This window comes from Meles meles, chromosome 7, assembly GCF_922984935.1.
Source record: "Meles meles chromosome 7, mMelMel3.1 paternal haplotype, whole genome shotgun sequence".
In the NCBI taxonomy this organism is placed as follows: domain Eukaryota; kingdom Metazoa; phylum Chordata; class Mammalia; order Carnivora; family Mustelidae; genus Meles; species Meles meles.
The window spans coordinates 17,478,071-17,496,618 of record NC_060072.1 but is presented as its reverse complement, the minus strand read 5'-3'; the positions used below and the strand labels follow the sequence as shown (position 1 = coordinate 17,496,618).

Genomic DNA, 18,548 nt, shown 5'->3' with positions numbered 1-18,548 from the left:
CATGTTCTTTGGGTAAATACCTGGTAGTGCAATTACTGGATCATAGGGTAGTTCTAGTTTTAACATTTTTTAAAAAGATTTTATTTATTCTAGAGAGAGTGTGTACACATGAGTGGGGATGGGGCAGAGAGGGAGGGAGAGGAATAAGCAGAGTGCAGAGCCTGTTGAGGGGCTCTGTCCTGGGACCCTGAGATCACGATCTGAGCCGAAACCAAGAGGTGGACTGTCTGAGTCATCTAGGCGCCCCTCTATTTTTAATTTTTTTTTTAAAGATTTTATTTATTTGGCAGATGTAGATCACAAGTAGGCAGAGAGGCAGGCAGAGAGAGGGGGTGGGGGAAGCAGGCTCCCCACTGAGCAGAGAGCCCGATGTGGGCCCAATCCCAGGACCCTGAGATCATGACCCGAGCCGAAGGCAGAAGCTTTAACTCACTGAGCCACCAGGTGCCCCTATTTTTAATTTTTTAAGGAATCTCGGAATTGTCTTCTGCAGTGGCTGCACCAGTTTGCATTCCCACTAGCAGTGCACAAGGGTTCCTATTTCTCCACATCCTTGCCAACACTTGTTTCTTGTATTTTTTTATTTTAGCTATTCTGACAGGTGTAAAGTAATATCTCATTGTGGGTTTGGTTTTTTTTTTTTTTTTTTTACATTTTTGTTTATTTGAGAGAAAGCAAGAGTGGGGGGTGGGGGATGGAGGGGGAAGGAGAAGCAGACTCCCTCTGGAACAGGGAACGTTATAACAGGGCTGGATCCCACGACCCTGAGATCATGACCTGAACTGAAGGCAGATGTTTAACTCATTGGCGTTCCCCTCTCATTGTGGTTTTGATTAGCATTTCCTGATGATGAGTGTGATTGATTGTCTTTTCATGTGCCTGTTGGCCATCTGGATGCCTTCTTCAGAGAAATGTCTGTTCATGTCTTCTTCCCCCTTTTTTAAGTGGGCTCTACGGAGCTTGAATTCATGACTTTGAGGTCAAGAGCTGGTCTGAGATCAAGAGTCAAGATGCCTAACGAACTCAGCCATTCAAATGACCCACTTTCTGCCCATTTTTTAGTTGGATTGTTTGTTTTTTTGGTGTTGAATTGTATAATCCCTTCTTTTTTTTTTTTTTTTTTTGAAATTCTTTATATATATATTGGATACTAACTCTGTATCAGGTATGTCATTTGCAAATATCTTCTCCCATTCAGTAGGTTGTCTTTTAGTTCTGTTGATTGTTTCCTCCGCTGTACAGAGCTTTTTATTTTGATGTAGTCTCAATAGTTCATTTTTGCCTTTTTCCCCCTTGCCTCAGTAGATGTATCTAAAAAAACGTTATTATGGCCAGCGTCAGATAAATTACTGCCTATGTTCTCTCCTAGGATTTTTATGGTTTCAGGTCTCACATTAGGCCTTAATCCATTTTAAGTTTATTTTTGTGTATTGTGTAAGCAAGTGGCCACTTTCAGTTTTTTGCATGTAGCTGTCCAGTTTCCCAGCACCATTTATTGAAGAGACTGTCTTTTTCCCATTGCATATTCTTGCCTCCTTTGTTGAAGATTAATTGACCATTCCTTTATAATGTCTTAACATTTGGAGAGTTCTGGGCATCTTTGAGAATCTTCTGAACTATGCCCCAGTGAAATAAATATGTCTGTGCACCTGACATTTTACTTGGGTTCCCAGGGTCTCTCTGACCCCCAGGGACCTTGGTGAAGCTGTGTTTTGTTAGCCAGTGACCTAGTAGAAGCAGCCTTCTGCAGGAGGAAGAAGAGAACACGTTTGGGACAGAGAACACAGTGTGACGTGCAGAGAGATGGCGGGGAATAAAATTGTTCTAAATGCAGAAATTGTTTAAGATACAGGAAAAACCTAAACTTGGCAGTTTTCCCATACAGAATGGTTGTACCTACAAGGTAGAGTAGAAATTGCACGTGATTTTATGAGTTTCTTTGAGTAAATATTTTGTAGAAATCCATGATTTGTCAGTCAGAGACAAAGGTGAACTATAGACTGGCAGAAGCTGTCGCTACCTAATCTAGAGGTCATGGTTGGCATCTTGGAGTAACGGGCTAGTGTGTTTGATCCCATTGGGCACAGCTCAGACTCCACAGTTTGCTCCTTCCTCCTTACATCCTTGACCCGAAGACCACCCCTACTTAGGACACACCTACCTCCTGGCTCACTATACTATTTAGGGCTTTCTAGCTGTTACCTATATCATGTTTGATTTACTCCATTGTCTGTTCTTTGTTGACAAAGCCGCACATCCGTAGTTGGAAGAGAATCTCTGCATTTGAGCAGTAGTGGCTCTCCAGGGGATTAGTGGGTCTGGGTGAGTTGCAACATAGGAGCCTGGGAAGAACAGCGAGTCTTTAGTTGGATTTTAGGAATTGTAGTCCTCTCCCACCTTTCTCTTTGAATTTTATTCTCTTTGGAAACTCTTTGAAAGAAAGCCCCTCTAGCAAACACGAACCAATAAGAAAGAAGGCGATAAAAAGCAAAAACCTCTTATCGTCCTAATGATGTTAAGGTGAGGGAGACGGGACATGAAAGACCTTTCCAGCCAGATTTTGTGTTTAACTTTGGGTTAACCTGATAGAGGAGGGTTGGTACCTGTCCTTATTGTGGAGTAAAATTTTATTACTTTTATAGGTTGAACAGATTGAAGCAGGGACACCAGGCCGACTCAGGGTGATAGCTAAGTCCACCAGTAGTGATGAAACCATTGAAGGAGAGTATAATACGGTAAGGAGTGGACCCAGATCATTACTTCATTAGAAAGCAGATAATATGCTTATTGGATATTTGCTGGGTACATATAGTGCCTGTTTGCTGTTTCTAAAACTCTTGATGATATTCCCATTTTAAGACCTCTTTATTGCTTGTGATACTATCATTTGTTTTAGGTATAACTTAAAAAAATCATTTTGTCAAATACCTAAAATAGGCATCCAACTTTTTAAATGAGCTAGAACTTCTCTGTCCTTAAAATTTTTAATCTCTCTAGCTCACTACTTAAAAAAAATAATTCCAGTCATAGGCTATGCTATCTTTGTCCTTAAGCTTGGCTAGATTTATTAAAGGGATTGTTAACTTTCTTTTTCTTGATAAATGGACAAGAATTTCTGCTGTATCCTGTTTAGTAGATATATTTTAAAAGTAATTTGTTTAAGCTCTTGCATTATTTTCTTTTCTTTTTTTTTTTTTTAGATGTTTATTTATTTGGCAGAGAGAGAGATCACAAATAGGCAGAGAGACAGGCAGAAAGAGGGGGAAGCAGGCTCCCTGCTGAGCAGAGAGCCTGAATTGCATTATTTTCTTAATAAAATATTTCTTTCCAGGTCTGGAAAATGAAATCAGATTGGCTTAATGATTAAGTAACTTACGTGCAGCCTTTTTGATAACAGTCACTGATTAAAAATTAATAATTTTTCAGGTATTGCTGGCAATAGGAAGAGATGCTTGCACAAGAAAAATTGGCTTAGAAACCATGGGGGTAAAGATAAATGAAAAGTAAGAGAAAAATTTTATTAATGTCTTATTGAATACTATTTCAGTTGTTTGTAATACTGATCAATAGTGGAGTTTTAGATTTTATTTTTGTAAGATTTTGTTTATTTATTTAGTTATTTGACAGAGAGACAGAGAGCAAGAGCACCAAAGGTAGTGCAGGCATAGGGAAAGGGAGAAGCTGGCTCGCTGCTGAGCAGAGAGCCTGATGTGGGGCTCGATCCCAGGACCCTGAGATCATGACCTGAGCCGAAGGCAGAGGCTTAACCCACTGAGCCACCCAGGTGCCCCAGAGTTTTAGATTTTTAGCTTTAGTTTTTATTATAGTTGGAGAAAACTCTCAGTGCCACTCACATTAGTATTTCCTGTTTTATTTTTTTTTCCCTTTGCAAATCTAAATGGAAGATAGAGCAGCTTGCATTTTGTTTCTTTAATGTATAGTATCCAAAAAAGGAATCTAACCCCACAGTAAATTGCAGGTGTGTGCTTTGAGCTTCATTAAATATGTAGATCTGAACTATGTTTAGAGCTACCAAGTTTTAGGATGATGGTCACTGTATTTCTAGTGATAGCTACAAGTATCGAAAACTTCTGTTTTCAGAGTTAAGCGTGAAAATCCTCTGGACTGTAGCACCGCAGAAGATAACTGAGATGGGGGGGGTGGCTGCTTATCTGCTGCCTGGGGCTGTTTCCCAACATCACCTTCCTTACGGCCAAGTAAAAACAAATACTGTGAATGCCAAATGTCTGGGAAAGTAAAAATATAGGTTGCTTCTCCTCTTTCAGGAATAACCTGTATTTTGGAGAAGAGACTTCCTAATCTGATTGTGAGGATTTTTGTTATACTCATGTTTTCACTAGGGTGAAGAGACAGAGGTGTTAAGGAGGTCACCAATAGGATTTAGCAGACCAAATGTTGTATTAACTTAATAAACCTGCTAGCCTGTTTCCAGTGGGTCCAAAGCTTAGATTTTGTGTGAGGTTAACAGCTAACATTTACTCTGCACTTACTGTGAGCCATGTACTTTTGTGCTAAATATTTTGTACACATTTTCATTCAATCCTCACAGCCCCTTAAGGTAGAAGATGATATCCTTTTTCTTCTTGGTAGTTTTTCCATTACTGTGGCTCCCATTTATAGGTGGGAAAATGAAGCTGAGAGATATTAAATAGCCCTCCCAACGCCATAGAGGTGATAACCAACAGACCTGGTTATTACAATTTAGAAGCTACACTTTTTTTTTTTTTTTTAAAGATTTTATTTATTTATATGAGAGAGACAGAATGGGAGCACAAGAACCCAATGTGGAACTTGATCCTGGGACTCTAGGCTCATGACCTGATCTGAAGGCTGTTGCTTAACAAACTGAGCCACCCAGGCACCCTCTTTTCTCTCTCTCTCTCTTTTTTTTTTTTTTTTAACATTTTATTTATTTAAGTAATCTCTACACCGGACATGGGGGTCACACAACCAACCCCAAGATCAAGAGTTGCATGTTCCTCTCCCCAGCCAGCCTGTCAGCTGTAGAATCTCATTTTCTTAACCACTGTTACAGTTTTCCTCCAGAGTTCCTTACAGTTTTCTTATTCCAGAATTGTCTCTAAGCTTTTTACGTACTTTTTAAAAATTTTATTTTATTTTATGTATGTATTTACTTTTTTTAGAGAGGGAGAGTGCGCACATTGGGGGAGTAGTGGTGTGGTGGGGAGAGGCAGAGGAAGATAGGATCTTAAGCAGGCCCCGGGCTGAGTGTGGAGCCTGTTGCAGGGCTTGATCACATGACCCTGAGATCATGACCTAGTCGAAATCAAGAGTCAGATGCTTAATGGACTAAGCCACCCACACACCCTGTATGTATGTATTTTTAAGTTTAATGCATTTGAATGTTGCCCTTAGCTAGGATCACGGTTTTGGGCTGCTTTGGGAGAAAAGAGATTTTATCCTCTGTAATAGTGGTAATTGATTTTAACTGAATAAATTTTCAGGACTGGAAAAATACCTGTCACAGATGAAGAGCAGACCAATGTGCCTTACATCTATGCCATTGGGGATATACTGGAGGGGAAGCTGGAGCTTACTCCAGTAGCAATCCAGGCAGGAAGATTGCTGGCTCAGAGGCTTTATGCTGGCTCCAATGTGAAGGTGAGTTTGTGGCTGACACCTGTTGATGGTACTTTTTTGTTTTGTTTGTTTTTTAAAAATATTTATTTATTTATTTGAGAGAGAGCGAGCACACGTAACCTGTGTGAGGAGGAAAGGGGCAGAGGGCGGGGGAGAATCTCAAGCGGACTCTATATTGAGCGTGGGGCCCTGCACAGGGCTCTAACTCACGACCCATGAGATCATGACCTGAGCCAAAACCAAGAGTTGGACACTTAACCGACTGAGCACCCAGGCATCCCGGTATTGATACTGTTACTAATAGTACTACCAGTTCCCGAGTTAGGGGTATCTGTGAAGTTTTCCAGGTCTTGGATAATTTAGCTATCTTGCTGATGGCATCCTAGCTGTGCTTTATTAACTGTATTCCAACCAAGACATTGTTAAGTCTGCTGTACATTTGTGACTTTATTATGAAAATTGTCATTCTGGGGACCACACTGGGAATAAATGACCTCGGTTAATCAAACTTCAGCGCTGTTGTGTTCCATATATGCATAATAGTTGCATTTTACATGAATTTCATTATTACCAATTTAAGTGTAAGTTTCTAAATCCTTTTATGGCACCTGTCTAGGCTTTAAAAGGATTTGGGGATCTAGGTAATAATATCAATGTGCAAAGCTGTTAAACCAATATTTAGGCTTTATTACCCTGTCATTTTAAAAAATATGTCTTCCGCTCTTGGAATGTTTAATGTGTTATATTAATGTTCTAAAGTGATTTTTTTTTTAGGAGCACCTGCGTGACTCAGTCACTAAGCATCTGCCTTTGGCCCAGGTCATGATCCCTAGGTCCCGGGATCAAGCCCCTCGTTGGGCTCCCTTCTCAGTGGGAAGCCTGCTTCTCCCTCTCCCCCTCCCCTGTTTGTCTTCCCTCTCTTGCTGTTTCTCTGTCAAATAAATTGTAATAGTAGTAGTAACAATAATAAATAATAAAGTGATTTTTTTTAAAGATTTTTTAAAAAATTTTTTAAATATTTTATTTATTTGACTTTTTTAAAGATTTTATTTATTTATTCAACACAGAGAGAGATCACAGGCAGACAGAGAGAGGGGGAAGCAGGCTCCCCGCTGAGTGGCGAGCCTGATGCGGGGCTCGATCCCAGGACCCTGAAATAATGACCTGAGCCACCCAGGTGCCCCTAAAGTGATTTTTTTTTTTAAGTTCGTATAGGAAATTGAAACTTTTAGATATGTTTCATGGGACAAGATGGCAAGAATAGATTCTGATTTTTGAAGATGAGTTTTTAGAGCAGTTACAGGTTCATAGTAAAACTGAGGGAAAGTGCCGAGATTTCTCATGTATTATTTCCTGCCCTCATACGTGCATAGCCTTCCCCATTATCAACATTTCTTCCCTAATTATTGGAAAGGATTCTAGGAACATTGATTGTGAAGCACTTAGAATCTGCCTGTTTTCCTTACACATAAATCATCATGGGTTGATCTAGGTTGGTTATAGTAATGGAAACCTCAAAGAAGGCAGCTAGTAGAATTTGTGACTGGCATTTAAGATGTACCTGGGGTTAGTTTGGATAGTGGCATGGATTGAGGCTGAAAAGGGTTTTTAATTCCAGATTGATCATTAGGGGCATAGCAGCTGGTTATTATTCTGTTTGGGATAAATTTAACTACTACTTTGAATGAGTTATGTCTTGTATTCATTGTTGCAGTTTTTGAGTATCTGATAAACCAGAAAAGGATATCTAGAAATGTAGCCTGAAATTTATTCTTGACCTTGTATCTTTGTGTTTTCCTAAAACGGAGATATTTTTATATACCAAAAATAACCAAAGGAGGCACATGCAAATATTTGCTCCTACATAAAGTTGAAATTAAGTAGCACAAAATTCTTAAAAACCTTTAATGAATCTTTGCACCAACTTTGAACATACAAGGCTTTCCATGTGTGGGCATGGTACTGTATTCTGTTCTCTGGCAGGTAGAGCAAATTTTTTCTTAAAGTGCCTTTAAGGTTTATCAACATCAGAATTTAATATGAGTTGAAACTAAAAGGGCTTTCTTTTTTTGTTGTTCTGTTTTATGTTTTTTTCCCCTTATTTTTAGTGTAACTCTAATAATAAGACAAATGCTTTTACCGTTCAGGGAATTATATTATAAACAGGTGCTGTTCAGATCTCTGTGTTTGAAATCTCACTGGTCTGTCTGTCCTTTAGTATAGTAAATAAAATCGAAATGCCAGTAGATGTCTAGGTTAAATGCATTTGGGGAAATCACATACTTTTTTTTTAAGCAACTGCATAATCTCTTTAATCTTGCCCAACCTGTGTTAAGAATTTTACAGCATACCTGAGAAGGTGAGAGAATCCATATCTGTCCTCCTAAAGGAGCAGCTCTCAGAAAAGATCTCTTTTCTGTTGAAAAGTTTAGCTTAACATCAGCACCTGGCTGAGTTAAATCCTTTACGGGATTTTAAGGGAGCCCAGATTGAATTGTGGGTGTTAGTGCCTTCCTCCAAAATTGCTATCCTCACCACTTCACAAGAGCGTTGGGAGGAAAGGGAAACAAAGTGCTACATGTGCGTGCTTGCCACACGCTTGGCCCCGAGCTAAGCACTCTTGTAAGCCTTATCTCATTCAGCCTCCGGGCAGCCCTGAAGGTTGATGATGTGTACAGGGAAATTAAGTAACTGTTTGAGGTCATAAGGCTGGGAGGCAGTCCAGGCATAAATGAAGTCCAGTTCTGATTGTAAGTATTGCTGTCTTAATCATGGTGATTCATTGCCTAAGAAAGATTTGGGAAGTATAGATTATGGAAGAATAGGGGATAGGAAAGATATCTCAAGAATTAAAGAATCCACCAAATTTGCAAACATCTATGTAACACATAATTTTCCTAAATAAAATGAAGTGGAAAATACACTGGGGAAATTTAAATGAAAAATTTTAACGTTTAATAATAATTAAACTTCTGAAACTTAAAAATATTTGCCATTAAATAAAATACTTCATTCTTTTGGAAACACAAATGAAGGGAAGATAAAAAAGTTTTTATCATTTCAAAAACTGATAGAAAACAGACTATAAAGCTGAGTCAGCCTGTAAATGATGGACACTCCACTAAGCCCTTTGTTTAAAAAGCCACATGATAAGACACACACACCAGTTTAAAGCCCAGTATGACAGAACACGTCAGCAGAATGACCAGTTGTTGTTTCTTGGATCTTTTTAGAATTGCTCTCAAACAGTTGAAATACTTTGTTTTTACAAACAGTAAACATGAGCGACTTTATTACTAAGGCGGTACTTTATTTGTTAACTCAGTTTTATTGTATATATAGAATATTTTAGGGGTGCCTGGCTGGCTCAGTCGGTAGAGCATGCAACTCTTGATCTCAGAGTTGTGAGTTCGAGCCCTGTGTTGGGTGTGGAGCCTACTTTAAAACTAAAAATAAACTATATATATATATAGTTATATATAATAAAGTTATATATAATAAACTATACATATATTTATATATAAGCTATATATAAATATATAGTTTATTTTTATATTTTTAATAAATATATATATTTATATATATTTTACATATATATATATAATATTTTCTGTGAAACCATAGAGAAGCCATAGTATACATATCTTCAACTTCAGAATAGGTGTATTCTGAAAGTTCATTAAGTTGATTGTTGTGAAAACTGTGTAGTGTATTCTCCAAATGGAAGTGTTGGAGACAAGGATTACATTTTCCAGGCTAGGCCACAACAGTCCATCCATTTAAGTCCATTGGAACCTGCATTTTGGAACCCGGGACAACTTGTCTTTTATATGGATCCATATTTCCCTTTGGTACACTGTTTCCTGCCTGAAGAATTTCCTTTTATAGTTATTTTAGTGTATGTCTGCTCCTGGTGAATTCCTGTTCTGCTTGTTTCTTTGTTTTTAAGTTTATTTGCCTCCAATTTTTTTGGAAGATATTTCTTGCAATATAGAGTTCTAGATTTACTGTGTTTCTTTAAATAGGTAGTGATTTGTCTGTTGTCTTTTGGTTGCATGGATTCTGAACACAAGTAGGCTATCATTTTTATCTTTGTTCTTTATAAGATTTCCTTTTATCACTGTGTTTTAGCAATTACTGCTAAATTATTGTAAGTCATGGCATCCTTTTCCTTACAATTATTCTGCTTAGCGTTCGTCAAGATTCTTGGATTTATCTATTTATCCTTTTCATCAGATTAGAAAAATACTCAGCCATTCATTTGTTTTTTTTCTGTCTTCCCTCTTCCTTTCTTCCCCTCAGCCTCCAATTAATGAATATTGGTTCACTCAGTATTATCCCAGGAGTCTTCTGATGTACTTTTCATGTTCCTAACCCCGTTTCTGTTCTCTGTTTTTTTTCGAGAACCTGTCGTGATGTCTTTAAGTTCGCTGATCTTCTGCATTAAGGCTATTAATTCCATATTGTGTAGTTTGCACTTCAAATAGTTTTTTTCAATCTCTACAAGTTTTATTTATTTAAAATGTTTTCCTTTTCTCCTCTCAGCGGGTTCATGTATTTCTCTATTTGCTTGAATATACAGACCATATTTATAATACCTCATTGAATGTCCTCTGGTGATTCCATCATCTCATCATCAGTGTCTGTTTCTATTCATTGATTTTCCTCTTGGTATTGGCGCACATGTTTTTGCTTCTTTGCATGTTTTGTCATTTTGGATGGATGTGGACATTGTACATTTTACATTGTTGGGTGCTGGGTTTTATTGAATTTCTTTAAGCATTGTTGGATTTTGTTCTGGCAGCCCATTAAGTTACGTGGAATTAGTTTTATCCTTTTGTAAGACTTGCTTTTGTGCTTTTTAAGGGTTTGTCAATAGCCATCTTTATATCTAGGGCTGATTTAGTTCTATCACTAAACTGATGCCTTTTGGAGGACTCTACCCCATTTTCTTTACTTTATGAATTCTTTCTACTCTGGCTTGAGGGAACAGGAGCTACTTCCAGTCCTGTAAGAGCTCTGGTCACTTGGGGGCTTCCTCCTCTCCAGTGGTTCTTTTTTTAAAATTAAATTAAATTAATTTAATTTATTTGACAGAAAGAGACACAGCAAGAGAGGGAACACAAGCGGGGGAGTGGGAGAGGAGGAAGCAGGCTTCCCACTGAGCAGGGAGCCCGATGCGGGGCTTGATTCCAGGACCCTGGGATCACGACCTGAGCTAAAGGCAGACGCTTGACAACCGAGCCACCCAGGCGCCCCTCTCCAGTGGTTCTTTCCTCACCCTGGAGTACCTCCTATGACACATTGATAGATTAATTCTCAGCCCAAATCTCTGCAGATTTCAGGAGTTCTTTTGCGCAGCTCTACTCTGCAGCTTGAAGCCACCCTGACTCCCTCGAACGGTGGTCTCTATCTCCATGACTCAGACACTGCTGAGCTCTGAGCTCCCTGCTCTTACACCCAGTCCTTAGTGCTCTGGACAGTAAACAAGAAACCACTGGCCTCGCCTCATTTGTTTACCTTCTGTCAGGGATCACAGTCCTGCATTGCCTGTTGTCCAGTGTCTGAAAGTGTTGCCTGCTCTTTGTCTGGTTTTCTTGCTGTTGAAAGCAGGAGGGTAATTCTGGTCCCTGATACACCATGATGGCTGTCCGTGGACGTCTGCCTGTGCTTTGGATTCAGAGTTCCAAGGGTTTATGTTCTGTTTAGAGAAAAAGGATTATATTTATTGTTTCTAGAGGGAGATAGGTTTTAAAGATTTTACCCTACCATTTTAAAGGGGAATTGAATATCTGATATTTTAAATGCAGAATGTTACTTAGGCTCCCCTCCGTGTACAAATGTGATCGGCAGGTTTTTACCAAATCACATTTACAAACACATTTGATATTTACATAACCTCTTCCTCACTTCGTATCAGTATACTGAAGACTGAGAAATCCGTTGTAGAGAACCTGGTTTATTTATTTAATCCTGCATTTCACAAACGTGTTTGACTTCAGAATCCTTTTGTCATTTCTAGCAGTAACATCATTAAGATACGCTTTGGAAGTGCTACCAGTGATTTTGTTTCCGTGGCCTTCCACTTCAGTGGCTGTAGAGCACCACACAGACAGCGCATACTGCAGAGCCACTTTCCCGTTTGCATCTGAAAGCTGCTCACGGGGGCGCCTGGGTGGCTCAGTGGGTTAAAGCCTCTGCCTTCAGCTCAGGTCATGATCCCAGGGTCCTGGGATCGAGCCCCACATTGGGCTCTCTGCTCAGCAGGGAGCCTGCTTTCCCCTCTCACCCTCTGCCTGCCTCTCTGCCTACTTGTGATCTCTGTCAAATAAATGGATAAAATCTTAAAAAAAAAAAAAAAGACTGAAAGTTGCTCACGATGCTGCCACTGTTAAGGAGAACTGCAGCCATGCCCCCATTAAAGCATGTGGCTTTTTCCGTACAGTAAATCATAGGCTTCCAGGAGTGGGGTTCTTGGCAAAGAAGGTTTTTATGGCTCTTAACTGGTATTACCTAATTGATTTTCCAAAGAAGTCTGTTTAATTCCTGTCACCAGTATGAGACTGTCAGCACTGCGTACCCTCATCTTGTTTTTGGCTGCTTTATAAAGGGAGAAAAAGTGTGTGCTTAGAGTTAACATCAGTTGATAGATGGATGGAGAGGGCACATGAACCGGTTCAGGACTATCTTGGCAGACTTCAGACCTCTGTTACAACTGTCACATGAGTTAATGATTCTCAGTGTGGTAGGTTGATACCTACTACAACCTGGGGTTGCGACTTCCCATACTTTTTGGTAGAAATTTATTAGTCTGCTTTCTCCTCTTGATTTTGAACCTCTTTGATGTGTACCCTTTTTTGAGTTCTAATTTCTCCTATATTAACTCTTTTCTTCCTTCTGAAACAGTGTGACTATGAAAATGTTCCAACAACTGTGTTTACTCCATTGGAATATGGTTCCTGTGGTCTTTCTGAGGAGAAAGCTGTGGAGAGATTTGGGGAAGAAAATATTGAGGTAAGTTATATTCTTTATGCCTGTGTTAAGTTAGTGCTGCTTTTTGTTCAAAGTCATTTCAAGCATACAGAAAAGGTGAAAAATTGTACAAAGACCTTTCGTTAACCTATAATTCAGATTCATGATTGTCAACATTTTGCCCATTTGTTTTATACTTTTCATATTCTCTTTTTTCTCTCTGTGTATTTTTTTTCCTTGCACCTTTTGAAAGGAAGTTAAATGCTTTCCTCCTTAATTCTCCAGTGTGTGTTTCCTGCAAACAGGGTTTTTTCTTAAGTAACCACATGATAGTTACCACTTTTAGAAAGTTTAATGTTGATAGAATACTTGGATATGATCTACCTTCCGTTTTTGAGTCTTATCAGCTGACCCGGTAATACTTCCATTTTTTGAAGCTGCTTTTGCTGGTTCCTCTTATTGTTAAAACAATATTCTTGTAAATATGAAAAATGGAATTACAAAGAAGAAAATACAAATTAACAGTATTTCAACCATTCTATTGGTGACATTTGGGTTTTTTGGTACCATTACCCTCTTCTAAGTTTGCCACAGTCAAGGAACCATACGCGTGAAATACACTATTTTTGTGTACACAATGCTATCCAAAGAGACCGGTGCTTTAAATCATTCAGAAGAAAAGTTTCCAGTAAAACCTTCCAGAAGACCAGATTTGTAAATCAGAGTAAATTTTGTGAAATAAAAGCCTATTTTAAATCTCTTAATCTTTTTCTTATTATATGTGTTAGCAGTAGCATGTAACATCTTGGTCGTCTTAGTACAGCATGAGTAACATTTTCTGACTATAAAAATAGTATATTCTCATTATAGGAAGTTTGGAAAATTAGGAAAATATAAAAAAGGAAATTGTAATTCATAAAGAGATCATTGCTGTTAATATTTTGGCGTATTTCCTTCTGGTCTCTTTCTGTGTTTTATATATTGTGTATATGTGTGTGTATGTATAATTGCAGGTACATAAGTCTTGTGTGCAATTTTCTGTTCTATTTTACAGTTAATGTTAGGTCATGAGCATTTCACCCTAAAAACAGCATTTTTTAAGAATGACTTAAGTATTTTGGGGTGCTATAAAATAATTTGTTAAGCCATTGTTTATATTATAAGTAGAACAATGAACATCTTCATAATTCACTGTATTTCTCTAATTATTTTGTGAAGATAGATTCCTACCAAAAGATTCTTTTTTTTTTCCTACCAAAAGATTCTTATGTTTTAAGGTTCTTTTAAAGATTTTTTTTTAAATTTATTCATTTGACACAGAGAGAGATCACAAGCAGGCAGTGAGGCTGGCAGAGAGGGGAAGCAGGCTCCCTGCTGAGCAGAGAACCTGATGCGAGGCTCGATCTCAGGACCCTGAGATCATGACCTGAGCTGAAAGCAGAGGCTTAACCTACTGAGCCACCCAGGTGCAGAACCTGTTTTAAGGTTCTTTTTTATTTTTTTTAATTAAAAAAAATTTTTTTTTATAAACATATAATGTATTATTAACCCCAGAGGTACAGGTCTGTGAATTGCCAGGTTTACACACTTCACGGCACTCACCATAGCACATACCCTCCCCAATGTCCATAACCCAACCACTCTCTCCCTACCCCCCAATATTCTGTTTTTGAGGTGCTGAGTTTAAAATGTCAGATTAAAACACTTAAGAAAAAACACTTTTTGCTTGTAAGGAAGGGTGAGAAATCTTTTTCTATTCATTTCTCCATTGGTAGAGCATTAAGCCTAGAGAAGACAAATATCCTTTCACATTACTATATATTTCATTTTTCTTGACAGGCTTTGGCTTTCATTTTATTAGAATTTGCATTTTTCATTATAAAAGTAATGCCTTTGGGGCACCTGGGTGGCTCAGTAGGTTAAGCATCAGGCTTCAGCTCAGGTCATGATCCCAGAGTCCTGGGATTGAGTTGGGCTCCCTGCTCCCTGGAGAGCCTGCTTCTCCCTTTCCTCCCTACTCTGCTCTCTCTGCATCTCTGTCTCTCTCAAATAAATAAATAAATAACATCTTTAACATAAATAAATAAAAGTAATGCATTTGAGTTGAAATTTTGAAAATGGAAATAGGAAATAGTTATCCATAGTTCTATGTTGTTAACACAGCAGTTGTTAGCAATTTGGGGTAATTTCTTTAAGCATCTTTTCCCTGTGTAATTGTTGTGATACTATGACGCTATATATTCAATTTTATAACCCACATTTTTTTTAAAAGTTCACATTGTATTATAGCATCAAAGAACACTTACTATAATGGCTACATAATCGGTATGTTTTTAAAGGTAGCCAGCCAGGGGAGTTTGGGTAGCTCAGTGGATTAAGCCTCTGCCTTCAGCTCAGGTCATGATCCCAGGGTCATGGGATCGAGCCCACATCAGGCTTTCTGCTTGTCAGGGAGCCTGCTTCCCCTGCCTCTCTCTGCCTGCCTCTCTGCCTACTTGTGACCTCTGTCAAATAAATAAACAAAATCTTTAAAAAAAAAGGGGGGGGTAGCCAACCATATATGTTTTGAATTAAGACTGGCAGCTGGAGGTGGAAAAAAAATCCCTGTATTCACCCAGATTTAAGTTCATTAAGCATCAGTCAAGATACCTGCGTCCTTCCACCTCTCATCTTCCCTGCCTCCCTCCTTGTTTTCTTCATTGCTTTTGGTGAATTATAAATTCCTCCAAAGGAGGGAATGTCTTTGGAAGCATCAAGCAAGGAACTGGATAATTGCTGTAATTGTTCCTGGCACCTTACTCGCGTCTTGCCCAAAGTTGTCATTCCTATGCAATATAGTGTTGGGTTATTTTTTTCTCTTGTTTTTTTTTTTTTTTTTTTCCTCTCTTGTTTTTTTTGATGTAAGACAGCAAGTAATTACCTGGCTTCTTTCTGTCGTTTGCTTGCTTTTTGTTGTTATTATTACTTAAGGTTTACTTTTCTGAGATTGAGATATAATTAAGGGATGAGCCTGTAGCAGAGGGGCCTGACAACAAGTTTAAGGTCATTTACTATCTGACCAAATTCCTATTTATTGCATGGATCTTACTATTTAATGAAAGTCTGAGTATCAAAGAGCCTCCAGTATTTTTAATCCACAGCTGGTGTTTGACAAACATACTTCTTAAGATAATGGGTCTTAAATTGTTTGTATATCTTCTCAGGTTTACCATAGTTACTTCTGGCCGTTGGAGTGGACAATTCCATCGAGAGATAACAACAAATGTTATGCAAAAGTAATCTGTAATATCAAAGACAATGTAAGTGAAATCCTCATGAATCCTTTTTTCCAGTAACTTCATTTTGTTTTTAATATGTAGTTCTATCTTAGTCACAGAATGGACATGCATTCCTTTAGTATTTTACTTGTTGGTCTTCCCAGCCGTGTGGACGCTGAGGGCAGGTGCCACAGTGATGCCACTTGGTCTGCTCTCAGCGTCCTCAGCACAGGGCCCTGCATCGGGCTGAGAGGCCTGCCGACCTTGTGAGCGCAGACCACACAGACAACTTAAGAACTGTGTGTGTTCATAAAAGGGAAGCCCTGAAGTCAGTGACTTCTAGGAATCATGAGAAGATATAAAAGAACAGGAGTAACACACGTTTATGTCCTAAGCAGTTGGCCCTAATGAGCGGTGTAGCAGGAAGACCTTCTGACTGGGTTCTGATTTAAGATGTCATTGGCGACTGCTGCATGTAACAACCGGTAACTAAAAGCCTGTGGGCAAACTCCTGGACCTCACAGGACTTATTTCCATGCCTGTAAAGTGATTGAAGACACGCTTGGTTTTCTGTCTTTTTTGGCTGCCGTTCCCATACTCAGAACACATGCATGCACACACACATACTTGTGGATTGGATCTGATGAGAACTGGTATTTTTAACTTAGCTGGGATCTTACCTTTAAAAAGAAAAAGCAGTGGGACGCCTGGGTGGCTCAGTGGGTTAAAGCCTCTGCCTTCGGCTCAGGTTGTGATCCCGGGGTCCTAGGATTGAGCCCCGCATCGGGTTCTCTGCTCAGCGGGGAGCCTGCTTCCCTTCCTCTCTCTCTCTCTGCCTGCCTCTCTGCCTACTTGTGATCTCTCTCTCTGTCAAATAGATAAATAAAAAAATCTTGAAAAAAAAAAAAAGAAAAAGATGTGAGTAAAAATATAAATCATGCTAAAGAATCCATAGTTAAAAGCCAAATAAACTCACACTTTTCTTATTTGGGGATTTGAATAATTTGAATATAATTATAATTGAACAGTGACCCTGTTGAGAAACTATAGCCTCAGAGAGCAGTATAGGAAAATCTGGATCTCCCTTGAAAAGGATCATTCTAGATGCATTTAGTAAATGAAGACACTAGGATGCGGTTGACATAAAGAACAATTTTATGCACTTATTTCCTTTGCACACATAGGTTTTATCATTAAAAGTGTTTGATAAAACACTTTAATGTTTGATAGCATTAACTATCAATCCTGCTGTAGACGGAAGGGGAAGATGTCCGATGTTCTCTCCAGCTGTCTGGGGTCTCCCTCGAGCAGGAAATCGTTCACTTGCTTGTTGCATGGAGCAGTCAGTGAAACCACCACATTTTCCTTCAGACCAGGCAAATCTGTTTTCCCTGTATGTGGCTCATTGTCTTTTTTTCCACTGCTGTGTCATTTGTTCAAGTAACATTTTATAAAGATTTTATTTGAGAGAGCATGTGAGAGAGTGCTAGCCAGGGAGTAACAGCAGCAGACGTCTGCTGAGCAGGGAGCCCTCCTCAGGGCTCAATTTCTGGACCTTGGGATCATGACCTGAGCTGAAGGCAGATGCTCAACTGACTGAGCCACCCAGGCACCCCTCAAATGACACTTTTAAAATATAATATGGAAAATAGTTTTCGCTGCTAATGAGCCCATCTTAATTAAAATAGTTGAGACTATAAGGAGGTCGATATTCTTTTCAGTTATTTTCATACACAAAGATAGTATTAGAAAAGTAGATTAGATAGTATTAGAAAAGGTGAATACTTGTCATTCATCTGTCATGAGCAATCTTACACAAAAGCATGCTTCTAGAACTTGACCATCCTTGGGGCATATGCTTTATTCATTGTGAGTCAGTCACTTCGCAGTGTCTACCTGTGCTTCGTTTTTCCAGTGTTTATTTGCCAGGCTTTTATTCTTTTCGTGTGCTGTGCTTACTCTTACATGAAATACTAACATTTACAGGAAGACGGGGAAAGTACTGACCATCCAGATTCAATGAATGTTCACATTCTGGTGTGTTTGCTTCAGAGCTTTTCTCTTATTAGAGAGAAACCATCGCAGAAGAAATTTGTAACAACTTACGTTGTTAGAAGCACAGAGTACTTACTCTGTACCATGTACTACTTGGAGGTCCACATGTATTAACTTCATTCTTATGTAATCCTGTGAGGTGTGTACTCTTGTTCCGCCCATTCTATTCATGAGGAAACTAAAGCACGGGGAGGTTAAGTAACTGTGCTCAGCTCACTTACCTAGTTCATGGCAGAGTTGGAACTAATCCGAGGCAGTGTAGATCCCATGCTCTTAAGCATTACCCTATGCCCGTGTCGTCTTTGGTATTCCTTCTCCATCCTGTACTCCTCCCCGGCCCCCGAAGCAACACTGTTTTGATGTGAGTGCCTCACCTGTTCATGTTTTTGCGTTTGCTGCCTGTTATGTATCTGTAAGCATTATGCATTGTGATTTAAGAGTGGTCCCCTCAGTTAAAAACAGAAGCCTGCAACTTTTTTAAAAAAAATCTCTTACTTTGAGATCTGTCCCTATTATTAAGCATAAATCTAGTATATTTTAAGTGCAGTGTGTTTGGTGCTTTATCCATACACTAAACCCACGATGGGCAGGATAAATAATGCAAGATTTCAAGGAGGAATATTATTACAGTACTTTGGCAAC

The 18,548-nt window shown here is 38.9% G+C and overlaps 1 protein-coding gene across 5 annotated transcripts in view; it reads left to right on the top strand.

The window, feature by feature from the left end:
* The window catches only part of TXNRD1 (thioredoxin reductase 1), a 68,937-nt gene that overhangs the window by 35,973 nt on the left and 14,416 nt on the right, over positions 1-18,548 (top strand). For all 5 annotated transcript variants that reach the window (XM_046011224.1, XM_046011226.1, XM_046011225.1 and 2 more), the window contains exons 9-13: positions 2,643-2,735; positions 3,427-3,503; positions 5,487-5,643; positions 12,529-12,636; positions 15,798-15,893. In XM_046011224.1, coding sequence (XP_045867180.1) covers positions 2,643-2,735; positions 3,427-3,503; positions 5,487-5,643; positions 12,529-12,636; positions 15,798-15,893 — 531 coding nt within the window. The remainder of the gene's footprint in view (positions 1-2,642; positions 2,736-3,426; positions 3,504-5,486; positions 5,644-12,528; positions 12,637-15,797; positions 15,894-18,548) is intronic.